Below are 22,036 nucleotides of genomic sequence, written 5' to 3' on the forward strand. Positions count from 1 at the left end.
ATCTAGCCATTGAATGAAATACTTTATAATGACTTCCTCATATATAATTTTCTCTTATTTGGAACTTGACAAACATTATAATAATTTGATTTTAAGTAAACCTTACCTTAATGCTAAATTTCACATTATGCCACATTTCAGCCTGATGTTGTTGACTAGTATCATTATTATTATAAACTTTCCTCAAGAAACTCAAAATCTTCTGAAAGCAATGCAACAAAGGAAATAATACATAAGTTTAATAATATAAAAAAACAAACAAAAAACAAACAAAACACTTCATTAGGCTCTAATGACCTCTGATATCTCTGTAGAGAATATTTGAATATCTGAAAGCAAACATGGCTGGTTTGTTTGTTCAGGGTTGCTCCCTATACACAGATTACTTAGGCACCTACCCCCTAAGGCAGGGGTACTCAATTAAAGTTCCAAGAGGTCCGGTCTCTACATTTCCTTCCCAGCAAAGGTCCGGATAATAATGCTTAGCTTACACGGTGTCATATGGTTATGAAATTATAGAATATATATTTTTAATAGTTTTTATAACGTACCACATTGGCAGCAATAGTATTTTGTAAAAAAAAATAAAAATAATAAATACATTCCTAAACAGTCAAAATAGTATCTTCCAAACTGGGCAGGGATGAGGACATTGGGGGCCCAGAGACAGCCAAAGTAGTGGGGTCTGAGGGATCTTCTACCAAAAGATTAAAATATTTCATCAAGACTTCATCAGTCGAGGGCACTTGGATATGAATTTATACAATTTATACTTTTACATTTATAAAAATGTAAAAGTCTGACCATTTTTATATTTTCCTTAAAGTGAGAATCTACTAACAACCAACCAAACAAACAACAATTTACATAGTAACAGTGAAGCATTAAAATACTGTTTGCTTAATTTAAGTATAAATAGTCTTTCCTTGCCACCCATGCCATGATGACATCTCTGATTAATTTTCACAAAATCAGAACAAAAATCTGTTTGTTTATTATGAAAGGCTCCTAACATGTCTTACCCTAAGGGAGCACCAAAAAGTCCACCGAAAGAAAAGTCTTGGCCTTCCCTGCAAGTTATATATTATTCAAGGACCCAATAGCAGTCACAGAACACTTGCCTTGCACCGCAGAACTGACCAATAACTAGAATTATTCATTATTTTGATACATTTATGAGGACTATGAGGTCTCATAACCCAAAAAGAAAAATAACTTTGAAAATTCAACTATTTCTTTGAATAAGTTCAACACATTGAACCGAGTCTCTTTTCATTTATGTTTTAATATAGTTGTTACAGCATGTTTAGCCAGCTTCTATAGGCATCAGGCTGGTTGCTTAGCACCAATATCTTTGTTTGTATGAGACGTCTGGCAGCGCTAGCTCACTGCGCATCTCCCTGAGGCTTTTGGCACTGCAAACAGGATACAAGTACGAAATGAAGAATGCCCTTGGAAATGAGTCTCTAATATTTACTTTTTAAAGAATAATCCTCTTATTCATGCATTCATGTTATCTTGGGTGTCTGTAAGCTTTATAAACTTGGTAATAATAGCAATGCCCAAATCAGAAAAGAGCTTGCACGCTTACTTTCTGTTCCAAAAAATATCTTTAATAAGTAAACATGTGGTTAACGTTCGGGTCATTCTTACTTGTCTGCCCCTGTCTACAAAAATGATTCTGAATTTCCTACACTTTCTCTTCCACAATATTAATGCCACTAATAACGTTTGCAAAGTTGTTAGAATATGACAAATTGTTTGTTTGTCATGTAAGCTGCTTGTGCTACTTAAAGCTGTGCAAACATGTGCAAATACCCAAACATTCCTCTTCCACTGCTGTGCATAGTTAACTGCACCCTGTCCATGACCTCCCAGTTAAATTCAGTCAATTAATAGCCATTGCTAATCAATACATTTACTCTGAAGCACAGAGAACAGCTGAAAGACTGATAGAGGCAGAGTTTACAGTTGTTATTTAGCTGTCTGCTTTCAGTGAAGCACATTTCCTACAGCTTGATAGTAATTTAAACATTAGCAGAGTTAGTATTTAAAATTTCTAGTCTGTTCCTGGCATCAGACTGATCTTAACGTTTTGGGATTAGCGTAACTGGCTAACATACCATTCATTCCATCAACCCAGGCACATTTGACTTATGCCCCAAAGAGCATTTGTCATTACTAGCTTTTTCTTGACAGATATTATTCATATGTCTAATTGATGAGATGTAAAAACCCTTAGCAACTTTTACGTCTCTGGCATGCTATGATAATGTGAGGTGATGCAGCTTAAAAATGTATTCAAGGCATCTTATCTCCACCGCCACCTTGGAGAGATATCATGATGAAATATTTATGAAGATACGGTGGGTTTTTCGCTGGGAAATAGAGTGGCATACTTATGAGAAAAGCTCTTTTCTCTACTACACTTGCTGAGATATGTCGCAAAAGCAGGGACTAAGAGAGTGCATCCTGCTGGGAGGATGAGAGGAGGAAGGAACGAGTGTCATGGGGGATCGAGGCAAAATGGCAGCATCAAAGTCAAGACTTTGCCACGATGAAGGAATATCTTGCATGCCGTTACAAGACTAGAATTAATAAAGTTTCATAATGTTGGGGCCTGGGTAGCTCAGTGGTAAAAGACGCTGGCTACCACCCCTGGAGTTCGCTAGTTCGAATCCCAGGGCATGCTGAGTGACTCCACCCAGGTTTCCTAAGCAACCAAATTGGCCTGGTTGCTAGGGAGGGTAGAGTCACATGGGGTAACCTCCTCGTAGTCACTATAATGTGGTTCGTTCTCAGTGGGGCGCGTGGTGAGTTGAGTGCGGATGCCACGGTGGGTGGCGTGAAGCCTCCACACGCGCTATGCCTCCGTGGCAATGCACTCAACAAGCCACGTGATAAGATGATTGATGGTCTCAGATGTGGAGGCAACTGGGATTCATCTTCCGCCACCCGGATTGACCACGTGATAAGATGATTGATGGTCTCAGATGCGGAGGCAACTGGGATTCATCTTCCGCCACCCGGATTGAGGCGAATCACTACGTGATCATGAGGACTTAAAAGTACACTGGGAATTGGGCATTCCAAATTGGGTGAAAAAAATAAAATAAAAAAATTAAAATAAATAAAGTTATATAATGTGCCTGTGTCACACAAGATGCCCCAATTTGTCCAGGACACAAATTGAACCAGTTTGTGTAAGGCCAGAAACATACTTGCACTCTTATGATGCTCTAATGGTTACAAACCTCAGCTATTTACTGTAGGTAGCTTGCTCTAAACAGAATAAATGTGTTTACATGGACAGTCTTACACCTATTATGCTTTATAAGCCAACAACATGCAAGGTCATGTAAATGACTTAAATGGCTGTCCTTTATCAGGGTAAGGTCATAAACGGTTGAAGCATAAACCGATTGACACAAGTAGATTTTTGCCATAACCCAGATTTCGTGTTGCATTTAAACACCTTTTGTAAACACATCACTTACAGTACATGCATTCAGGACAACCCTGTACCTTTGCACTACCTTCTGCTGGTTTGCAACTGAATGATACCCACAGACACACAAACATGTTTATTCCCACATACACTAGAGCACAGCTGTCAGCTCAACACCTTCAAAACAGATCTATGTCTGCACCCACGTTGGGAGGCGTCTGGGGAGTTTTTAAGTGGAACAAACTGCCAAAGTCACTCAGTTGTAGGAATTCAATGGATACTAATGTGGATATATTATCTTTTAAAGGAATAGTTGGTAACACTTTATAATAATAATAATAAGCCTTTATTTTGTCACACATTATACATTTTGCATATATACTGTATACAGTGAAATTCTTTTTTTTTTTTTTTTTGCATATCCTAGCTGGGGTCAGAGCACAGGGTCAGCCATGATACACACCCCTGGAGCAGATAGGGTCAAGGGTCTTGCTCAAGGGCCCAACAGTGGCATCTTGGTGGTGCTGGGGCTTGAACCCCTGACCTTCTGGTCAGTAACCTAGAGCCTTAACTGCTGAGCCACCACTGCCCCTTTAAGTGATTATTTATAAATTATTGTTTCTACATTATTAATACATTAATAAGCTACATATAAATAGTATGTTATTTGTTTCTATTCACTTAAGCAAATGATTTATTATTGATTAATAAGTTCATAAATAGGCAGTTTGATAATGTTTTTTTTTTATCCTTAGTTAACTTGTTAATCATACCTAACTGATGTATTTTAGCTGATGCAAACCAGTGGTAAAGAAGTGTTTATGAGAAAATTAAGAAAGCATAAATTCATAATTAATAAAGATATTAAATATGTAATGAATTGGAAACACATTTCTGCTTAATTAATGTGTATATTAATATTTTAGGAACACTTACTATTAAATCAATTAATATTTAATAAAGGTCATAATAAAGCACTTACTAATGGCTAGATAAGCATATTGCATGACCTAATCTAAAGTGAGAATTATATATATTAACACGGTTCAACAGTAAGTATGGCCAGCTGGTTGTCACTAAATCTTCCGTTGATCTTGTAAATGTGTTGTACATGTGTCCTAGTCTGATTATTAAACCACAGCAGCCTGCGATTTCATTTAAGAAATATCCAGTTCTCTTGTGTTGCACACTTCAAACTGATGTGTGAAGGCGTTGACCCGCTAAAAACATCACATTATGAATTCGGTAATCTGTGTATTAGATTACAGAAAGTGAAACGCTCATTTAATGTGAAGCGTGCAGCACATTCCAAACTACGTCTCTTATGTTGTAACAATCAAATGACCACATAGTGAACTGCTTATCCAGAAGTGTGAAACTTCCGTCAAACAAACACAGAAACTGACACAGTGATCCGTCAAAATAAAAGTTTGGTTTAAATGGATGCATGAAATTTAAGAAATTATGACAAAAAATATATTAATACTGCATAGTAAAAATGTAATATTCATTTTAATAATAATAATAATTACTATTATTGTTATTATTATAATAATAAATATTATTATTATTACTACTATTATATCAGGAATAATTATATTTTAGCAAATTTCAAAAGGAAGTGTGCTGTTGTACTGAATGTACTGTAAGTTTTTTATTTATACAGTGATTCTCTGTTATGTTCACGTTAGAAAAAATAAGATTATTTTATATTTAGCTGTGAAGATGTTATTGAAGCAATTTATTTTTATAAAATAATTTCATTTGATGAACTCGTTATGAAATCATTGATAACAAAAAATTATGTCATCAACATGGTGATTTAGCTAAAAAAAATTCTGTTAGAGACAAATGTGTCTTCCTGAAGGTCGCGCCTGAATCCTGAAAGCTGAATTCTTCGTTGATCGTCATTCAAATCTTAGGATGTTTTTGTCATACTGCAGACATTTGTACATTAAATACTGTGCTTGTATATTTTTACTACAATGATTGGTACCTGAGATACAAATCTGCCCCTGCAATCTCTGGAAAATTATTACATAAAATGCCCTATTCAGTAACCACAAGCTACTGTTATTGTTCCATCCGTCCCAGTGCTAAGAAAAGAAACGTACAGTGTGACGACATCGCTTGTACACTTCAGCAGCATAGTGAGGACATTTTCACTGATGAAGTTTAATAGGCACTGAATTTAAATGTGCAGTATGTAAGATTCAGAAACCCTTGTTATTAATGACACCTGTGGCCGTTGAGAGAACTGCAGCCAGCTACCTGTTGCTTGTGCTCGCGCACACACTCCATAGGGATGCGAGTGAGCGAGCATCGACCAAAACAATGACGTAACATACAAAGAGACTGAACATGATTCACCGACATCATGCTGACAGATTAGGTAGCATAATTAAAATTACACAGTTATGATTGTTTTACTACAAACTTTGAGACTATATTATATTTGACACTCCAGTGCTGGAACAGGGCTAAAACAAAGTGTGGATATAGGTCTGACTATGCGAGACTGTAGTTTGAATTAATCACTTTTCTTTGCATGATACATTGACTGCATTTATACATAGCCTATATCAGTGTTAGCTAGCTAGCCAGCTTTATCAATAGCTGTTAGCTAAATTTGGTGGATGACAGTAGCTGTTTGTAAAATAGACTGTACATTATAAATATGTTGACACAATTCAGTATTGATGTGATTCCATCACAACTGTCATTTTGATATATCGATGCGCTATTGTTTTATAATAATAGAATGTATATATTTTCTGTATAACCAAGTTACATTACACTAATGAATGGGTCTTTTTGCATCATCTTGAACACTGTCTAGCATTCATTTCATGTGTTATTGTAGTTTAGCTAAAATTACACAGATCAATCTTTATGGCACTATATTTCACATGCTTTGCAGTTATGTAAGCTTGCCTGTCCAATAAGAAGAACACCAATTCAGGGTCGGTTTTGATCCCCAAAACCGAACAAAGGTCCCTCCAGGAATCAAATGCTCTACTGATGTTCACTCTAGTTTTTGCTCGACCACGATCACGTTCCTGCTTAGCCAGATGAGGTTCAACAGATAAATGTTTTTTTTTTTTTTCAGCAGTTTGTTGTCACTGTTGAATAGCGGAAGAGAAGCTACTGTCTGAGGCAAGGCTCTCGGGAGCGCGCATAAACGTCACATCCTTTGGATTTTCCCAGCAAAAGCGACCCCCTCCCTTCGCATGAAAATCAGTCTACAGGCTTTAATAGGCAACCTAGGAAGTCCGGGAAGGGCTCGTTTTTTAAGTTGCGTTACAAACCGTTCACACTTTGGCAAAAAAGGGTGAATATTACATGAAAATTTGTACATATTGTACCTTTAAAGTCAATAATATAACATGACACTTTTCTGTTTCCTATTTCCTTTTTTTTTTCTTTTTTGTTCATCACTGTCATTTGACCAGTGAAGTGCTGGCTGTTTCCAGAGCGTGTGCACAGACTGTAGCGTGATTTTTGGACTTTCTTTCTAGAATCGGATGAAATTTAATGAAATAATTATAGTAGGTCCACTGGTGAAACTGAATTAAATAGTATTTTTAATTGGCAATAATGAGAACAAGTCTGCTCATAAAGCTTAAGAGGATGGAAAATGCTCAAGTGGCGTTTGAGCAATTAGAGGATCTCTTTTAATAAACTGGATTTTCCTCTCTTACTATTTTTCTTGTACTTTTGTGTTGTCTCTTTTTTGTTTTGTTTTTTTGTTAAGCTTTAGTGGCTGTTTTGAGCCTGTGTGATTGAGATGCTCTGAAGATGTATTTCAGGACCAAGTTTTCAGAGTAATGGATCATTAATAAATGTTTAATTAGGCATATACACGCTTTGTTAGCAATTAGTCAATGCTTTACGACCTACAGTATATATTAAGTAATAATTGCTTTAATAGTGTTACTAAAACAGTAATAAATACATTAATTACGTTTAAGAGTAAATGCAATTAATTACATATATAATTTATTTACTATGAATTCATTCCTTGTTCATGTTAAAAAACATCAAACTGCCTATAAATGAACTTATTTAACAATAATAAATCATTTGCTACTGTGAATATAAACAAATAACAAAGTATATGTATGTAGCTTATTAATGTAGGAACAATAGTTTATAAATGATCAACTGACTATAAACTAATGCTTTACAAATACTTTATACCATGTAGTCATTATAAAGTGTTACCAAATAGTTCATCCCAAAACTTTCAAAGGCTTAAGCAATCACCTAAGTGCCTCGCAAGTAAGCCCCTAGAAATTAAGTGACTCCTAGTGTCCACTGAGTGTGGATGTGGAGGTGTGCATGTGTGCGCTATTATCACTCAGAGTCACTCATCCCTTGACCTCTCTTGTTTACTTCTGAGCCTGGAGTCTGTTTACTTCCTGCTGGATGAATGGAAGCACAGCTAATCAAACCAGGACAGAGAGAGAGTGAGTGGGAAAGAAGGAGAGGTACTCACAGAGGACCATGATAAAATAGATCAGGGCTGAGAAACAGCCAGCACAGTTTGTTTTGCCTGTTTATTAAGATTTTTAACACTTTCTGAGTGCCACTTTGTCAAGAATGAATAAATGAAAGGATGGATTGAGATTTAGCACTAAAAAATAGCTTCTCAGAACTGTAATTATCAGGGTTCCTTTAGATTCACAATGTGATAAGGTCCAAAGAGTCAAAGGTGATCCTAATGGCCATTCACACATACAGTGATTTGCAGAAATTCACAGAATTTGCACACAGTGAATGGAACTCATTTATTTTCAGTGAGAGTTGGCGATTTCCAGCAACATGAGCAACTGTGACTGTTGGTGATGTGATGTGGGCATGTCCAGTGATGGAACATAGTTGTAAAGTGTAGAAAATGTGATTGTTGCTTGCTGTTGCAAAACTGAGTCAAGAGAGCCCACCCACATATATCTATGACATTCTGGTGCCAAGAAATGTCATGGGCCCCAGAAGAGGCCTCTGGGTCCCCACAAGGGCCTTAGCATAGTGTTCCAAGTCTAAATAATCCACCCTTATTTCAGTACGATATATTGGTTCTGAGATAAGTTCACATATGTTGCTACATGATTTAATAGGGGTGTTGTGGCTGGTTGCTATGGTGTGGCTAGAAAGTTGCTATGGCTGCTTGTTGGCCCGAGTCAAAAGAGCGCATCCTCAAGTTTTTGTAATATTCTGATCCTGAGATATCTCTCTGATCCCTTTTAAATGGCTACATTTATGTGTAACCTAATCATCCGTTAATAATCCATGATAGCTCAGTCAAAATAAAAAACCTTCATGCAAACAACACCGTTGATCCGATTGACTCCTTTGAACTCAAGATAGCGCAGAGTATGGGTGCTGCGTTGCAAGCTCTGACCCAGTGTTGCAGTTTTTTGTTTGTTTTGTCTACAATTCTTATGTTTTTTGTCTTGGATGTTGTCTGCCTTATTATCTACGATAGACAAACACTTTTGGACATTGGTTCTGCAATAGCACACCGAAAACCGGACTTTAAATACCTCAATGCCGACCCGCTGTTTACAAACATGACAGCGGAGCCCTTTGCCTGGGCAGCCCGGCCGCGGAAACGCAGCCGGAAAAGGGGAAGGAGAGCCGGCATTCTCATCAGACTAAGACGTCGCGCAAATCGACCCCCGCTACCCAGTATTCTACTGGCAAATTTTCAGTCTCTGGACAACAGGCTCTGCGAGCTGAGAGCACGGATCTCTTTCCAACAAGAGACGAGGGACTGTGGCATTATCTGCCTTACAGAAACTTGGATGTCTGCAGAGGTTCCAGACTCAGCCATCAAACCTGCGGGGTTCTCCATGCACCGAGCGGATAGAGTGTAAGAACTCTCAGGTAAAAGCAGAGGTGGTGGTGTATGTTTTATGATCAACAAATCCTAGTGTGATCAGAGGAACGTACATTCTATCAAGTTTTTCTGCTCTCCTGATCTGGAATTTCTCACGCTTCTATGTCGACCATTCTGGCTACTGAGGGAATTCACAGCAGTCATTATCTCAGCTGTGTACATCCCCCCACAAGCCGACACAGATCACGTGGACTGGGAGATGTTCCGGTCCACCTCCGATGACGACATCGAGCTCTACGCTGATAGCATAATGTGTTTCATCAGGAAGTGCATAGAGGATGTTGTACCGACACGGATACGGATCTACCCCAACCAGAAGCCATGGATAAATAGGGATGTTCACGTGGCACTTGATGAGTGGACCTCCACTTTTAATTCTGGGAACGCGGAGCACAAACAAGCCAGTTATGCACTCCGCAAAACCATCAGAGCAGCCAAACGCCAGTACAGGGACAAGATTGAAGGACAGTTCAACACCACCAACTCTAGAAGCATGTGGCAGGGAATTAATATCATTACAGACTTCAAAGGGAATAAAAACTCCGCCGTGAACACCGCTGCCTCTCTCCGGGATGAGCTAAATACTTTTTATGCCTGTTTTGAGGGAAATAACACCACCCTCATGGAGAGAGCTCTCACGGCCGAAGCTACAGAGATTAGTTCACTCTCCATCTCTGTAGTGGATGTAACCCGATCCTTCCGACGGGTGAATATCCGTAAATAGAAGAAACCTTTGAATCCGACTAGTTTCTCAATTGGGTTCATAAATACTATGCACTGCGCAGTGAACAGTGCTTTTATGAATTCCAAATTGATTGGAAATTACATGGTACTTGCCACAGGAACCTAATTTATACAAAGTAATGGTAACACACATTATTAAGGCTATGGGGGCTCGCACTGCATATTTTGCAGGGCTCATATGTTTTTTCACGACATTACATAAAGCAAAAAAATAAATATGTTATTCTAAAATGTTGTTTCCATTCCACATCTGTAAACTCCTTAAGGGCAACTCTCTCACACCAATCTTTACTTCGTACTATCATCCTGAAATACCAGGTTATTGGAAGAGGAATGGGCATGAACTAAATGGTTAAGCCAGTCAGGATGTTGGGACACTGCTTCTAATTCTCTTCATTTGCTGTGTAAAGTGAGTATCATAGCAAAAAAGCCTTTCAGGCATATTTTTAGTTATGTTAAAGCAAAAACTGCAATTACCATCTTTGGGGCCATGCTCGCGGTGGCTTTCTCCTTCTTTCACCGCTTCTTCAGGCTGACTCTTCGCATGCGTAGAAGTTTTGTTCAGAATACCTGTAATACACTTATAAACAAATATTTGCATTAGAATGCAAAGTTAAGGGTACATGTAAACTGTACTGCTATCGGGTTGGATTTACTTGGATTGACTATAATTAGTGCATGTAAAACATTCTGTTAAGTCTTTGGTATTTTTCTGCCTATTTTTTGTCATCGCACACCTCTCCACAATTATCCACACAATTTGAGGTATCATTCATGTCCATTGCACAAACATTGCAGGGCAAGTTACTTCCTGAAATTTTGTCCAGAAGAAGAATAGGGCTAGGATTGGGAGCTAGAGGTTAGGGATAGGGTTAGGATAAGAAATTTTTAAATATTCCTAATCCAAAAGAAAGCAACCACCACTAATGATGCATGGAAAATCATGGCAGAAATGGTTGATATTTTAAGTGAGATTTATTCATGCTTTCATAATCATTGATCTTGTTCATATAATTGATGGATTGTGCTCGACTGCAATTTATATTCAAATGCTTTACCCTCCAGCATTATCATTGGTAGCTGCTAGAAAAAAGATTCCTTGGCAAATTAGAATGACATCTTATTTTTACCAGCAAAACATCCTATGTGTAATCAGATTTTCAAGAGCTATGGTCAGTTAACATCAGTAGCCAACCAATAACATTACAGCATCCAGCAGTTGGAATGTCCACTACCACCAACAGTACAGCCACTCTGCAACCTCCAGCTATAAAATCAGCAGAATGGACCTAATTCCCTAGTCTAGTCTGTGAAAGCATGGTGTAGGAGATTGTAGAGGTCTTTCAGACAGTGGCTGGATGGGGTGCGTTTGTGTATATTTGTGAGTGTGTATTTGTGTGTGATTGTGTTTAAGAGAAATACAGTGTGTGACAGCAGGATCTATCAGTGAAGGATATGGAGAGACATGCTTCAACCTTGTTTCTCCTCGTCTTTCTTTTCTAATCAACTGATCTCCATTTCACACCCTCCCTCTGTTGCCAGGTTCAACCTCTCCACGCTGATCTTTTTCTCCTCACCGCACTCCTCATCTTTTTTGTCCTCTCTTTTTGTTGAGAATTAGACTTTTAAAAGAGACAGCTGGAGGACTATGCCCCACTGAATCCTTACCCGCAATCCAATCTGCCCACAGACCACTGAATCCCTCTCTCTCTCTCTCTCTCTCTCTCTCTCTCTCTCTCTCTCTCTCTCTCTCTCTCTCTATCTCTCTATCTATCTGTCCTTTTCAGTCTCACCCTCTCTCTTTCTCTCTGTGCAACTTCACATGCTCTTCACTTCACATGCAAAAATGATTAAACTGAAGATAATTAAATGCAATATAAGATTTACTTTCACAGAAGGACAACCTGCAACACATTTATATACTGTCAGTACATAACAATGAAAAAAAAAAATCTGACCAATTAGGAATGAATTTCAAGACTCCGTGAAGTCAAAATTGAGTTTTGTGAATCCCCTCCCTCTGATACCACCTGCCTCTGATTAGCATTTGCAAGTAGTAAATCATGTTTCACATCTGCGTCGTAATTTATTTCGGCTATTAAAAAATGGGACGAGCCCTTCGATATGTCCCATCTCAACATCCTGTTTCAGTAGAACATTTGTCAACACTGGAAAAAAAACTGTGCTCACCAAGCAGTTTCATTTGGTATTTTAATGCCAAAAGAAGTTGGACAAGTTGGTCAGAGTAGCTTTTTTGGGGTTGAGTTCCATATTTATATAAGCAAGCCATTCCTTCCTCTATAATTAATTCCTCATTGTTGGGTAGGATGCAAAAGTAAGGCAGTCTTGTGCTCGGGGAATTTTAATGAAGACTTATTTCCTTGAATTAAGGTCATGTTAATCAACCAGGGACTGAGCAAAAATATAGCAAGACATGTTAATGCAGTGAGTGGTGATGGTTGTTCATGCCCACATGCTATCCTGTCCCCTAACCATTACTGCCTTTGCCTTGCTTTCAAGATGAGGAGGCCTTTAGGAGTCATTGGAAGTCTCCTTTAGAACCATATTATTGCAACAAATAAACAATCTCTCCCCTAACAGTGTCTGTGCAGTGATTAATACGGTAAAACAGAGCCCTGAGCAAACTGTAGTCAAAAATAGCCATATTGAATATGTCCTCTAACAGAATAGAGGTAATATTCTTAAGAAAAATCCAATATTTACCAATATACTTGACTCTCTGCTACTCTTCCTGGAGGACTAAAAACCCCTGCAATGCACCAAGAGGATGGAAAAGCCGACGCAACTCGTCTGTCTCATGCTAGTTTCTGTATTCATCTAACTTTAATTCTGAAATATAGAGACTTTATATGCATCTTTAGACTTAACAGAAGTCTGAACAGGTAGTCTGAACAAAATGTAGCCCATTTTACTTCTGCAATGTGACAAAAGTCCAACTGAAACTGAATATTCAACTAGAAAATAATGTTTGTTGATATTATCCATTAGGCTTTGATTGGATGAATTTTGTCTCTGTAAGACTGTTGGTTGGAGGTGAGAAGCTGAAATCTAAGAGTACTTGGTGACATCAGCAGAAAAAAAGGAAAATTGACTCAGTAGTGGAGCAAGTTATTACATTTTGATGAATCTACGAAGACAAACATGTTTTTCCCCTTGTGCATAGATAAATCATTCACAACAAGACCAGGAGCATGTCGTAAGAAAGTAAATAGGGTCAATTTTTGTATACATGTTGACTTTAAACATCATTTACAGCATTACATGAAATGTCTCATTATATTATTGATATTCTGCTGTTTTATTTGCTATGCTGTGTGGAAAATACACTTTCCCATTCTGTGTGTTAAATTGTTTATCTGTTAATTGCTTCAGGACAGGGGGCTGTTCCTTCAGTTTGCTGGGATGTTTGTCATTGTTGCACCTGATGTTTGTGATGTATCCAGGTGATTTATTTGTATGCCAGAGAATATGATGCTATGGAAATGGAAACGCTCAACCTTTAAGATCTACAGAGAGTAGTTGCTCCCCCAGGGTCTGTTGCTTGTCCTTATGAATATATAGATACCCTGGAGCTTCAATGAAAGAAAGTCCCTTTTAAGGCAAGTTCTATATTCTAAGTAATAGGCATATAAGTACAGCTCCTAACTTGAATGGGAAAATACTTCAATCTCTAAAATCTGTTTGTTAATATTATGTTTCAATAACATATTTCAATTAAGCAATAAAATCAGGCAATAATGGTATAGTAATTTTGCTTCTTTAGCTCAAATCATGCTAAAAAACTAAATTTTTTAATAGACATGCACGTTAAAGTGACTATATAAAACAATTGGCTCTTTTTACTGAAAAGCTGGATGTCCATTCCTTCAGATGCCATATTGAGCATTAAAGATTTTCCCATTCATTTTAACATGAATAATCTGTCCCCTCCCCCTACTGTCTCTAGCCGAAACCCATCTCTATTTGTGAATACAGTACAGGCTGAATACAGTCATGCTAACGTCTATTGAATAATCTCGATTTTGCACAGCTACATACTATAATCTAAACATTGCAGTGTTTAATGCATCATAAAGCAACTTTTAGCAGCACAGTCATAGAGAATGTCCGATAACGAGTTCACATAACAAACTAAACGTTGCGCAGACATTCCCCGAAGATATTTTGTGATGTCTCTTTGTATGAAGACAGCTAATATTTTCTCTCAAGATTGTGGTAGTTGTGGTACTGGAGGTTGCCGGAGGCAACACGCTTTGATGAAGCGCTCTGCCTATCCACAGTGGGCTCGTTGTTGGTGTTTTTCGACTGGCTGTTGAACCACATTATGTAGCCTGTTCTGACGTGGCAGCACTGTATGAGGCTGCTGCATGCTGACTATGTTTTCCCCTGTCATTGCAGATCTCGTCATAAGAGTGGCGAAGGATAAATTCGGGGCCATACAATCTGAGTACCAGAAGGTAAGTGTATATGACTATGACTACCTGAACCTCCTTGCAATTACATGCTCCTCCACGGCAGATAAATTGTGAGGACATTGTCTCAACACATCTGATCTCAACACAACACATTATGAAACAATATTTTAATTGCCTTTGAACGCCAAGGAGGGAGCCTTCCCGGGCTTATTCTGAAAGAGTTGTTAATTGCTTTTGGCATTAGACTCTGTAGTAAATAGGGGAAGAAACTATTTGTTGCTTTTTTAATAACAGGGTTTAATTAAACTATAGCTCTCCCTTTGAAGTTTCAACATCCTGCTTCTGGGAAAGAAGAAACACGTGGGACACATTTTAATCATGAAGCTCAGTTTCACCAATATTTCTTATGTTGTTGAGAGGAAATGGTGGAATGTGAGCTTGAAGATACACATACTTCTCAGAAAAAAGACAAATGAGTATGTCATTCTATAGTGGTTGACAGATTTGGGTTTTCTTAAAGGCCTATACCAACACTGATATCTAGAGAGCATGTTGCCCCATAGTTCATACTGTATATATAATCAAAGGTGATGTGTGTCATTTTTTCGATGTCATATGTATCATACACTGGGTCCGTGGTTTAGCGGGGGGAAAATAAATCCTGGTTACCATAGTTACTCATTCATTCCTATGAGGAAATTGGGGTGAATTATACAATTCTTTTTTATTTGAAAAACATGCCAAAAAGCTGTTGTGTAGTTGTTGTTGTTATTTTTTTAGAAACAGTAGAGTTTGATCACAGTCTCATAGTAGGGTTCTTCTGCTTTTTTCAGCATGATTTTGTGACATTTAATCATCTATTTGATAATTTATCTATTTTTACCTGTGATAACAAGTCTGCTGCAGACAAACACATGTTGTGGGGTTTCACATTTGTCTTTTCACATCTTCTCCACAAATTGCTTGCTGTCACAGCAGTCTTCCTTTTGGCTTCTTTTTAATTCAATTTGCAGGCGATTGTTGATGTTTCTTCCTGTTATTTTTTTCATAGGAATGAATGGATAACTATGGGTTACCAGGATTTTTTTTTTTTCCACATGTGGGCGGGGCCTCTTTAGCCACTTTTCCACCATCAGGCTGAATGGTTCTGAGCACGCTATGGAACATTTACAGTAGCATTTCCACATGAGCACGGTTCGGCACAGCACGATATAAACCGTTCTCTGCCTGAAATTCTCGGCACAGTTTCGTATAGTTCACCCAAAAATGAAAATTCTCTCATCATTTACTCACCCTCATTATATCCCAGGTGAGTGTGACTTTCTTTCTTCACCAGAACACATTTGAAGAAAATTAGAAAAATATTTTAGCTCAGTAGGTCCTTAAAATGCAAGTGGATGGTGATTCGATTTTTCAAGCTCCAAAAAGAACAGAGAGTCAGCACAAATAACATTTATATGACTCCAGCGGTTAAATTAATGTCTTCTAAAGCAACATGATCACTTTTGGTGCGAAAAAAAAATTAATATTTAAGTACTTTTTTAACTCTGCATCATCCCTCTGGTGAGCAGCTGTATTCGCATGTGACGTAATCGCATTGGCATTTGAAACACGCAAGAACTGATGCATGTGCGGAACACATGGAAGCGCAGCGCTGTTTACAAATGAGAAGGGTGAACGCTGTACAGTAGCTTGGTTGATTTTGGTTTAGATCTGTGTTTATCTGTTTCTTTGCTCACAATGGTGCATTTGTGTGCTCATCCTGGATGTCTCAACTGAGAGGAAAACGTGAGATTACATTCGTATCATGGCAATGCGAATATGTCACATGAGAGAAAGCTTTAACTCCACCCTCTCGTGAAGCTTACCGGAAGCGATGGATTATAGTTAGAAAGTACTTAAATATTTATCTTTTTCACACCAAAAGCATTTGTTTTGCTTTAGAAGACATTCATTTAACCGCTGGAGTCGTATCAATAACATTTATGCTGACCGTCTGTTCTTTTTGAAGCTTTAAAAGTCGAATCACCATCAACTTGCATTTTATGGACCTACTGAAATTATATTTTTCTGTTTTCCTTCAAATGTGTTCTGCTGAAGAAAAAAGTAATACACACCTGGGAAGTCATGAGGGTGAGTAAATAATGAGAGAATTTTCATTTTGGGGTGAACTATCACTTTAACCCCTAATCCAATAAAAAATATATATATATTATTAAATTATATTATATTATATTTTGCATAAAGACAATTAAGATTTTTTTGCGTTGTTTTATTTTACACAATATTTACAACAAAAATATTTTATTACTGAAAATATATGACAAGGCTGTCGGAAGGAACTGACACAAGGCAGAATGACCACTTGTGATAATCTGTATCAGCTGATTAATTGGCCAAGACAATATATTGGACGTTCACTATAATCCCATATTATCATATTCACTCATTCCTTTCAGTTCTGTTCCATTTTGCTCTTGTTACACTTAAGAATGTGGAGATCTGGATGTGGCTGTCACTGTCAGCCAAATCCATGATTCCCTCAAACCCTGGGACTGTCAAAATGGGTCCTGTGCCCATTACAGATGGCATGTCTTCTTCTTAGTTCTTAAGTGCTTTTATTTGCCATTTATTTGACTGTTTATTTGATATTGCTTACCATCTGTTCTGTTTTATGTTTCTTATATTTTTGCTTTTCTGCATGACTATCATCATCTGGCACCGACCAGCCAGAAAACATTGTTCTGACGCTACAGGTAATATGTGTGCACTACTGTAAAGAGCCAAGCTTGACCCAAGTCTGACCCTCCTCATTCCTTAGTCACACCTAACCCTTACAAAGCCCAGCCCTGCACTCATTCTGTTCAGAAGTTTGTTTGTATGTTATACTCCAGTCTAGACTTTTTGTTGACACAGCAACTGGTTGTCGTTGTGTCATCCATGTGTTTTCATGAACATTAGAACACAACATGAAGCGGATTCGAATCAGCTTAATTCAGTGGGGAATTAGATTGCTTTAAAATCCTGAAATGTATTCACTTTTTCTGGTCTTTTGCATTTTCTTATTGAAAATATACAGAATAGATCACATGTAACCCCCTTAGCAAAGAAAAATCACAAAATATATGTTTAATATCTATGATATAGTAATATGACCATTAAACGGTTTCTTATTTAAAAGCAAAGGTATTAAATGTCTCTTTCATCTCTGTAGTTGGTAAGATAACTACAGAAACACAGAAATGTCCTTGTCTTAAACTCTCTGCCATTTTTAGCTCAGCCAGTCTACAGACATGACCCAGTAAGAAGAGTGCAGTTGCACTTGTGAGGATGATGTCATAGATGAGCCTGTCTAAAGCTTGTATGTGCTGATAAGAGAAGCTCAGCAGAGGGTCACTAAAAGGGAATGACCGCTCATAGTGCCCTCAAGAGAACGGTCAATAGCCTCATGCCCAAAGTCCTATGATTCATGTTAATCCCAATATGCATTGCAAAAATCCTTTTCTTGATCAGTATTTTGGACTTACATTTTTTTTTAAATAAACATTCTGTAGGCAAGATTTATGTATGCATAAAGAACAAATAATTTGACAATGAGATAAGAAAAATAAATTTGATTTAATATGTTTTAATATCTTATGTAATTTTGCTTCTCAAGTAAATTTATCTTTAAGGATGTTTAGATATTTTTACTTGAAACAAGACAAAAATATGAATACAACAAGATTCATTATGCTTATGGTATTACAATTCAATACTGTGATATATTGCAATCTTTTACTCACTTGTTTCTCATTCATTTTCATTGGACTTGGGTGCTCTTTATTGCATCATAAAGCCATAGAAGTAGCATAGAGCACTGGTACATCAGTGTCAGTAAAAAAATAGTGAGGGAATTGCATACCTTGAATCAAGCTAATTTATCATTACATGAAAACCCTTGCAGTCTAGCTGAAGGATATGTACTGACATCTTTACAAATTAATACATTTTAGACTTATATTCTTAGTTCAGTCTGAGTTTATATTTTGGTTGAATAGAATAGCTTTCATTGACCTTATGCCACAGTACATTTCCTTTTCTCACACACTTGGTGGAAGTGGTCAATCTCATTTTTTCCCAAAAATATTTATATGACAAATGCAAATAAAATATAAATTATTGGCATTAAAATATCAATATGGGATCATGAGGTAAAATATCACAATACTTTGAAATATTGATTTATTCCCCCACCTCTATTAGCTGGTAAGCTTTACTGCCATCATCAAAAAAGACTTTTACTCCTTGCCCACATAGGCATAAGAGGAAATGAGCTTTAAAGAAACACTTTTAGAAAAATTTAAATATGGAAAAGCTCTACCCTTGAGAGAAAGCGAGGGTACTTAGTGACAGACAAAGCCTCTGGTTTATTCAATGGATTAAGTTTATCCTCAGGCTGGCCTGAAGAGAGCCCTGTTCATTCAGAAGTGTCTATAATGCCACAGGACGTGTGCAAATGGATTTGATGGCACCATGTGGAAAAAACTTTAAACATTATTTCTCCATGTTACAAATAGCATGGAAATTTTGTGGCAAATGGTTTAATTTCTCCCATTTCTAAGGCCTTTTCCTGAAAGGCTTTTGAGTCGAGAATATGTACTTTACATGCAAGGAGTGCAAAATAAGCTTCCTTCCGTCTAATTTATTTTTTATTTTTTTGTCAATTTATTAGGCATTTTGTTTTTAAATCACATTTAAATTATGAACTTTAAAAATATTTTGCAGCTCATTACATTGAAAGGGGTCATGACATGAGGAATTAAATTTTCCTTGATCTTTTAACATATGAGAGATCAGTGTACTATAAAAACATACTGTGTGTTTCAGAACTCAAAACTTCTTTCTCACTGCAAAAAGAGCATTTGTTGAAACCAAGCTGCTTAAATGACTCGTTCTCTACTTCCTCCACATTGTGATGTCACACTGTGGTAGACATTTGCATCTGACTGCCTCGACAACAACACATCGACACCTATTTTATCTTATTACTTCCGTAGCTATGCCCAGTAGTGGATAACAGTGAGATGGCAAGAAGAGAGCAGGTCAGTCAAGAGCAGAGAGCCAATCAGAACAGTGGGCATTTACTGTCAAGTCTTAAAGGAGAAGCATCACCAAAACTGAGCGTTTCTGACAGAGGGTCAAAATGAGGGTGGAAAATGATCATGTTTTACAAATATTTTACTGTTTTTTTGTGCAAAAAACTTTACTAATATTATAAGGGTACATAGTAGATTAATACAAAAATGCATGTCATGACCCCTTTAAATATATTTTGGTGATTTAGTGTTTGGAATCTTTTTAAAAACTGTTGATAATAACCTACTGTTGAAGAGATAGTTCACCCAAAAATGAAAATTCTTTCTTCTGCTGAACACATTTGAAGAAAAATATCGTTGCTCAGAAGGTCCTTAAAATGCAAGTGGATGGTGATCAGATTTTTGAAGCTCCAAAAAGAACAGACAGTCAGCATAAACGTCATCCATACGACACCAGCTGTTAAATTAATGTCTTCTAAAGTGACATGATCGCTTTTGGTGGGAAAAAATAAATATTACTTTTTTTTACTCTAAATCATGCTTCAGTTCTGCAGCAGTATGCGCGTTACGTAATCGCATTGACATTTGAAACACGTGAGTACTGAGGCACTTGCGTCACACCCGGAAGAGCAGCGCTGTATATAAGTGAGAAGGATGAATGCTGTACATTAGCTTGGTTGGCTTTGGTTTAGATCTGTATTTATCTGTTTCTTTACTCACAATCAACCAAGTGGAGAACGTGAGATTACGTCTGTATCATGGCAACGCGAATAAGTCACGTGAGAGACTGCATGAGCACCACCCTCTCGTGAAGCTTACCGGAAGTGATGATTTAGAGTTAACAAGTATTTAAATATTGATCTTTTTCGCACCAAAAGCGATCGTATCAATTTAGAAGACATAAGTTTAACCGCTGGAGTCATATCAATGACGATTATTCTGACTGTCTGTGATTTTTGGAGCTTCAAAAGAGAAATCACCATTCACTTGCATTTTAAGAACCTACTGAGCAGAAATATTTTTCTGTTTTTTGTCAAATGTGTTCTGTTGAAGAAAGAAAGTAATACACACCTGGGATATCATGAGGTTGTGTAACTAATGAGAGATTTTTGGGTGAACTATCCCTTTAATAATGTTAGTATAATTGTAGTTGTAATAGTATCACACATGGCTTTCATTCCTTCCTTTTACCTCCAGTTTTACCCACAATAGACGATGAACTAAATCTAAACCTAAATCTTTAGTATTGGGCTGGCTTCCTGAATGCAAATTACAGCTAAATTATGTTGGTTAAAGGGATTGTTCATGCCAAAATGACAATTCATTAGTGTACTTACTCTCATGCCAATCCAAACCTGTATGACATTCTTCTGTGGAACACATAGGGAAAAAGCACCATAAAAGCATAAAAAATTTAGCCCATGCAAGTCATGCACTATATTCCAACTCTTCTTTAGCTATATGATGGTTGTGTGAGGAACAGACTGAAATTTAAATAGCAATTCACTGAAAATCTTGCTTGACAGCCATAGTCACCATTCTCATTCAGTGTATGGAAAATAACCGCTTTGACATTCTGCTATAAATTACCCATTTTGTGTTTCATGAATGAAAGAAATTGATAGGTATTTTGAAAGACATGAGGGTGAGTAAATGATGACAGAATTGTCATCTTTGAGTGAATTCCTTTAAGTGTAATGTACATTATGCATGCATTACTGAAAAGAGATCAGATTGAACTTGAATTTGGGAAACCATCCCAAATATATTCTCTTCAGATATATTGCTTATTTCAGCATTTCTAACCTGTATATTTTTGTGGTGTGTGCAGGTGATTTATTATGAGATTGGTTTTGTGGTTTGCGCTGCTCTGGGCCTGCTGTTCACCGTGCTGCTGCCGGTGGTAGGGCTTCTCTTCTGTTTATGCCGCTGTTGTGATAACTGTGGAGGAGAGATGCACCAGAGACAGAGGAAGAATGCAGACTGCCTTAGAGGACTGCTGACCACACTTCTACTCACCTCCACCTTTATTATCACGTAAGTGTGTATGTTTGTCTGAACGTGCATTTGTGCTTCTGTACTTATACTGTATGTGCAGCATTTCAAGGCATCATAGACACGAAGACGTGAAAGCTGTTCTAAAAGGACTTTCAGCATTAACGTTCCTTGTTGTGTCCGGTGATCAAATCAATCAAACTCAAAAGCCAATGTTAAGTTTAACATGCACAGTTTTTGAGCTTCAAGAACCTAGTGCAGTTAATCTCCCTGTCCTAAAGTCACATTCACCATGTTCCCTATGGCGTATTTGTCTTCAATACACTTGTGTGTACAGTTCAAGTAGAAATACTGCAGGATCATACAAAAGCAGGAATTCCAGGACAGCGACGGCAAACTGAAGAGTGTGTTTGATGTTCCTGAGCTTTATGGATTC

At 37.4% G+C, this 22,036-nt stretch overlaps 1 protein-coding gene across 10 annotated transcripts in view; it reads left to right on the forward strand.

The window, feature by feature from the left end:
* LOC127418325 (prominin-1-A) overlaps positions 1-22,036 on the forward strand; it is a 129,898-nt gene that overhangs the window by 61,878 nt on the left and 45,984 nt on the right. For 7 of the 10 annotated variants that reach the window (XM_051658882.1, XM_051658884.1, XM_051658891.1 and 4 more), the window contains exons 2-4: positions 14,511-14,569; positions 17,257-17,283; positions 21,437-21,642. In XM_051658882.1, the coding sequence (XP_051514842.1) occupies positions 14,511-14,569; positions 17,257-17,283; positions 21,437-21,642 (292 nt within the window). The remainder of the gene's footprint in view (positions 1-14,510; positions 14,570-17,256; positions 17,284-21,436; positions 21,643-22,036) is intronic. The other 3 variants (XM_051658886.1, XM_051658888.1, XM_051658890.1) reach the window with 1 other exon arrangement.

The sequence above is a fragment of the Myxocyprinus asiaticus genome, chromosome 27, assembly GCF_019703515.2.
Source record: "Myxocyprinus asiaticus isolate MX2 ecotype Aquarium Trade chromosome 27, UBuf_Myxa_2, whole genome shotgun sequence".
NCBI lineage: Eukaryota > Metazoa > Chordata > Actinopteri > Cypriniformes > Catostomidae > Myxocyprinus > Myxocyprinus asiaticus.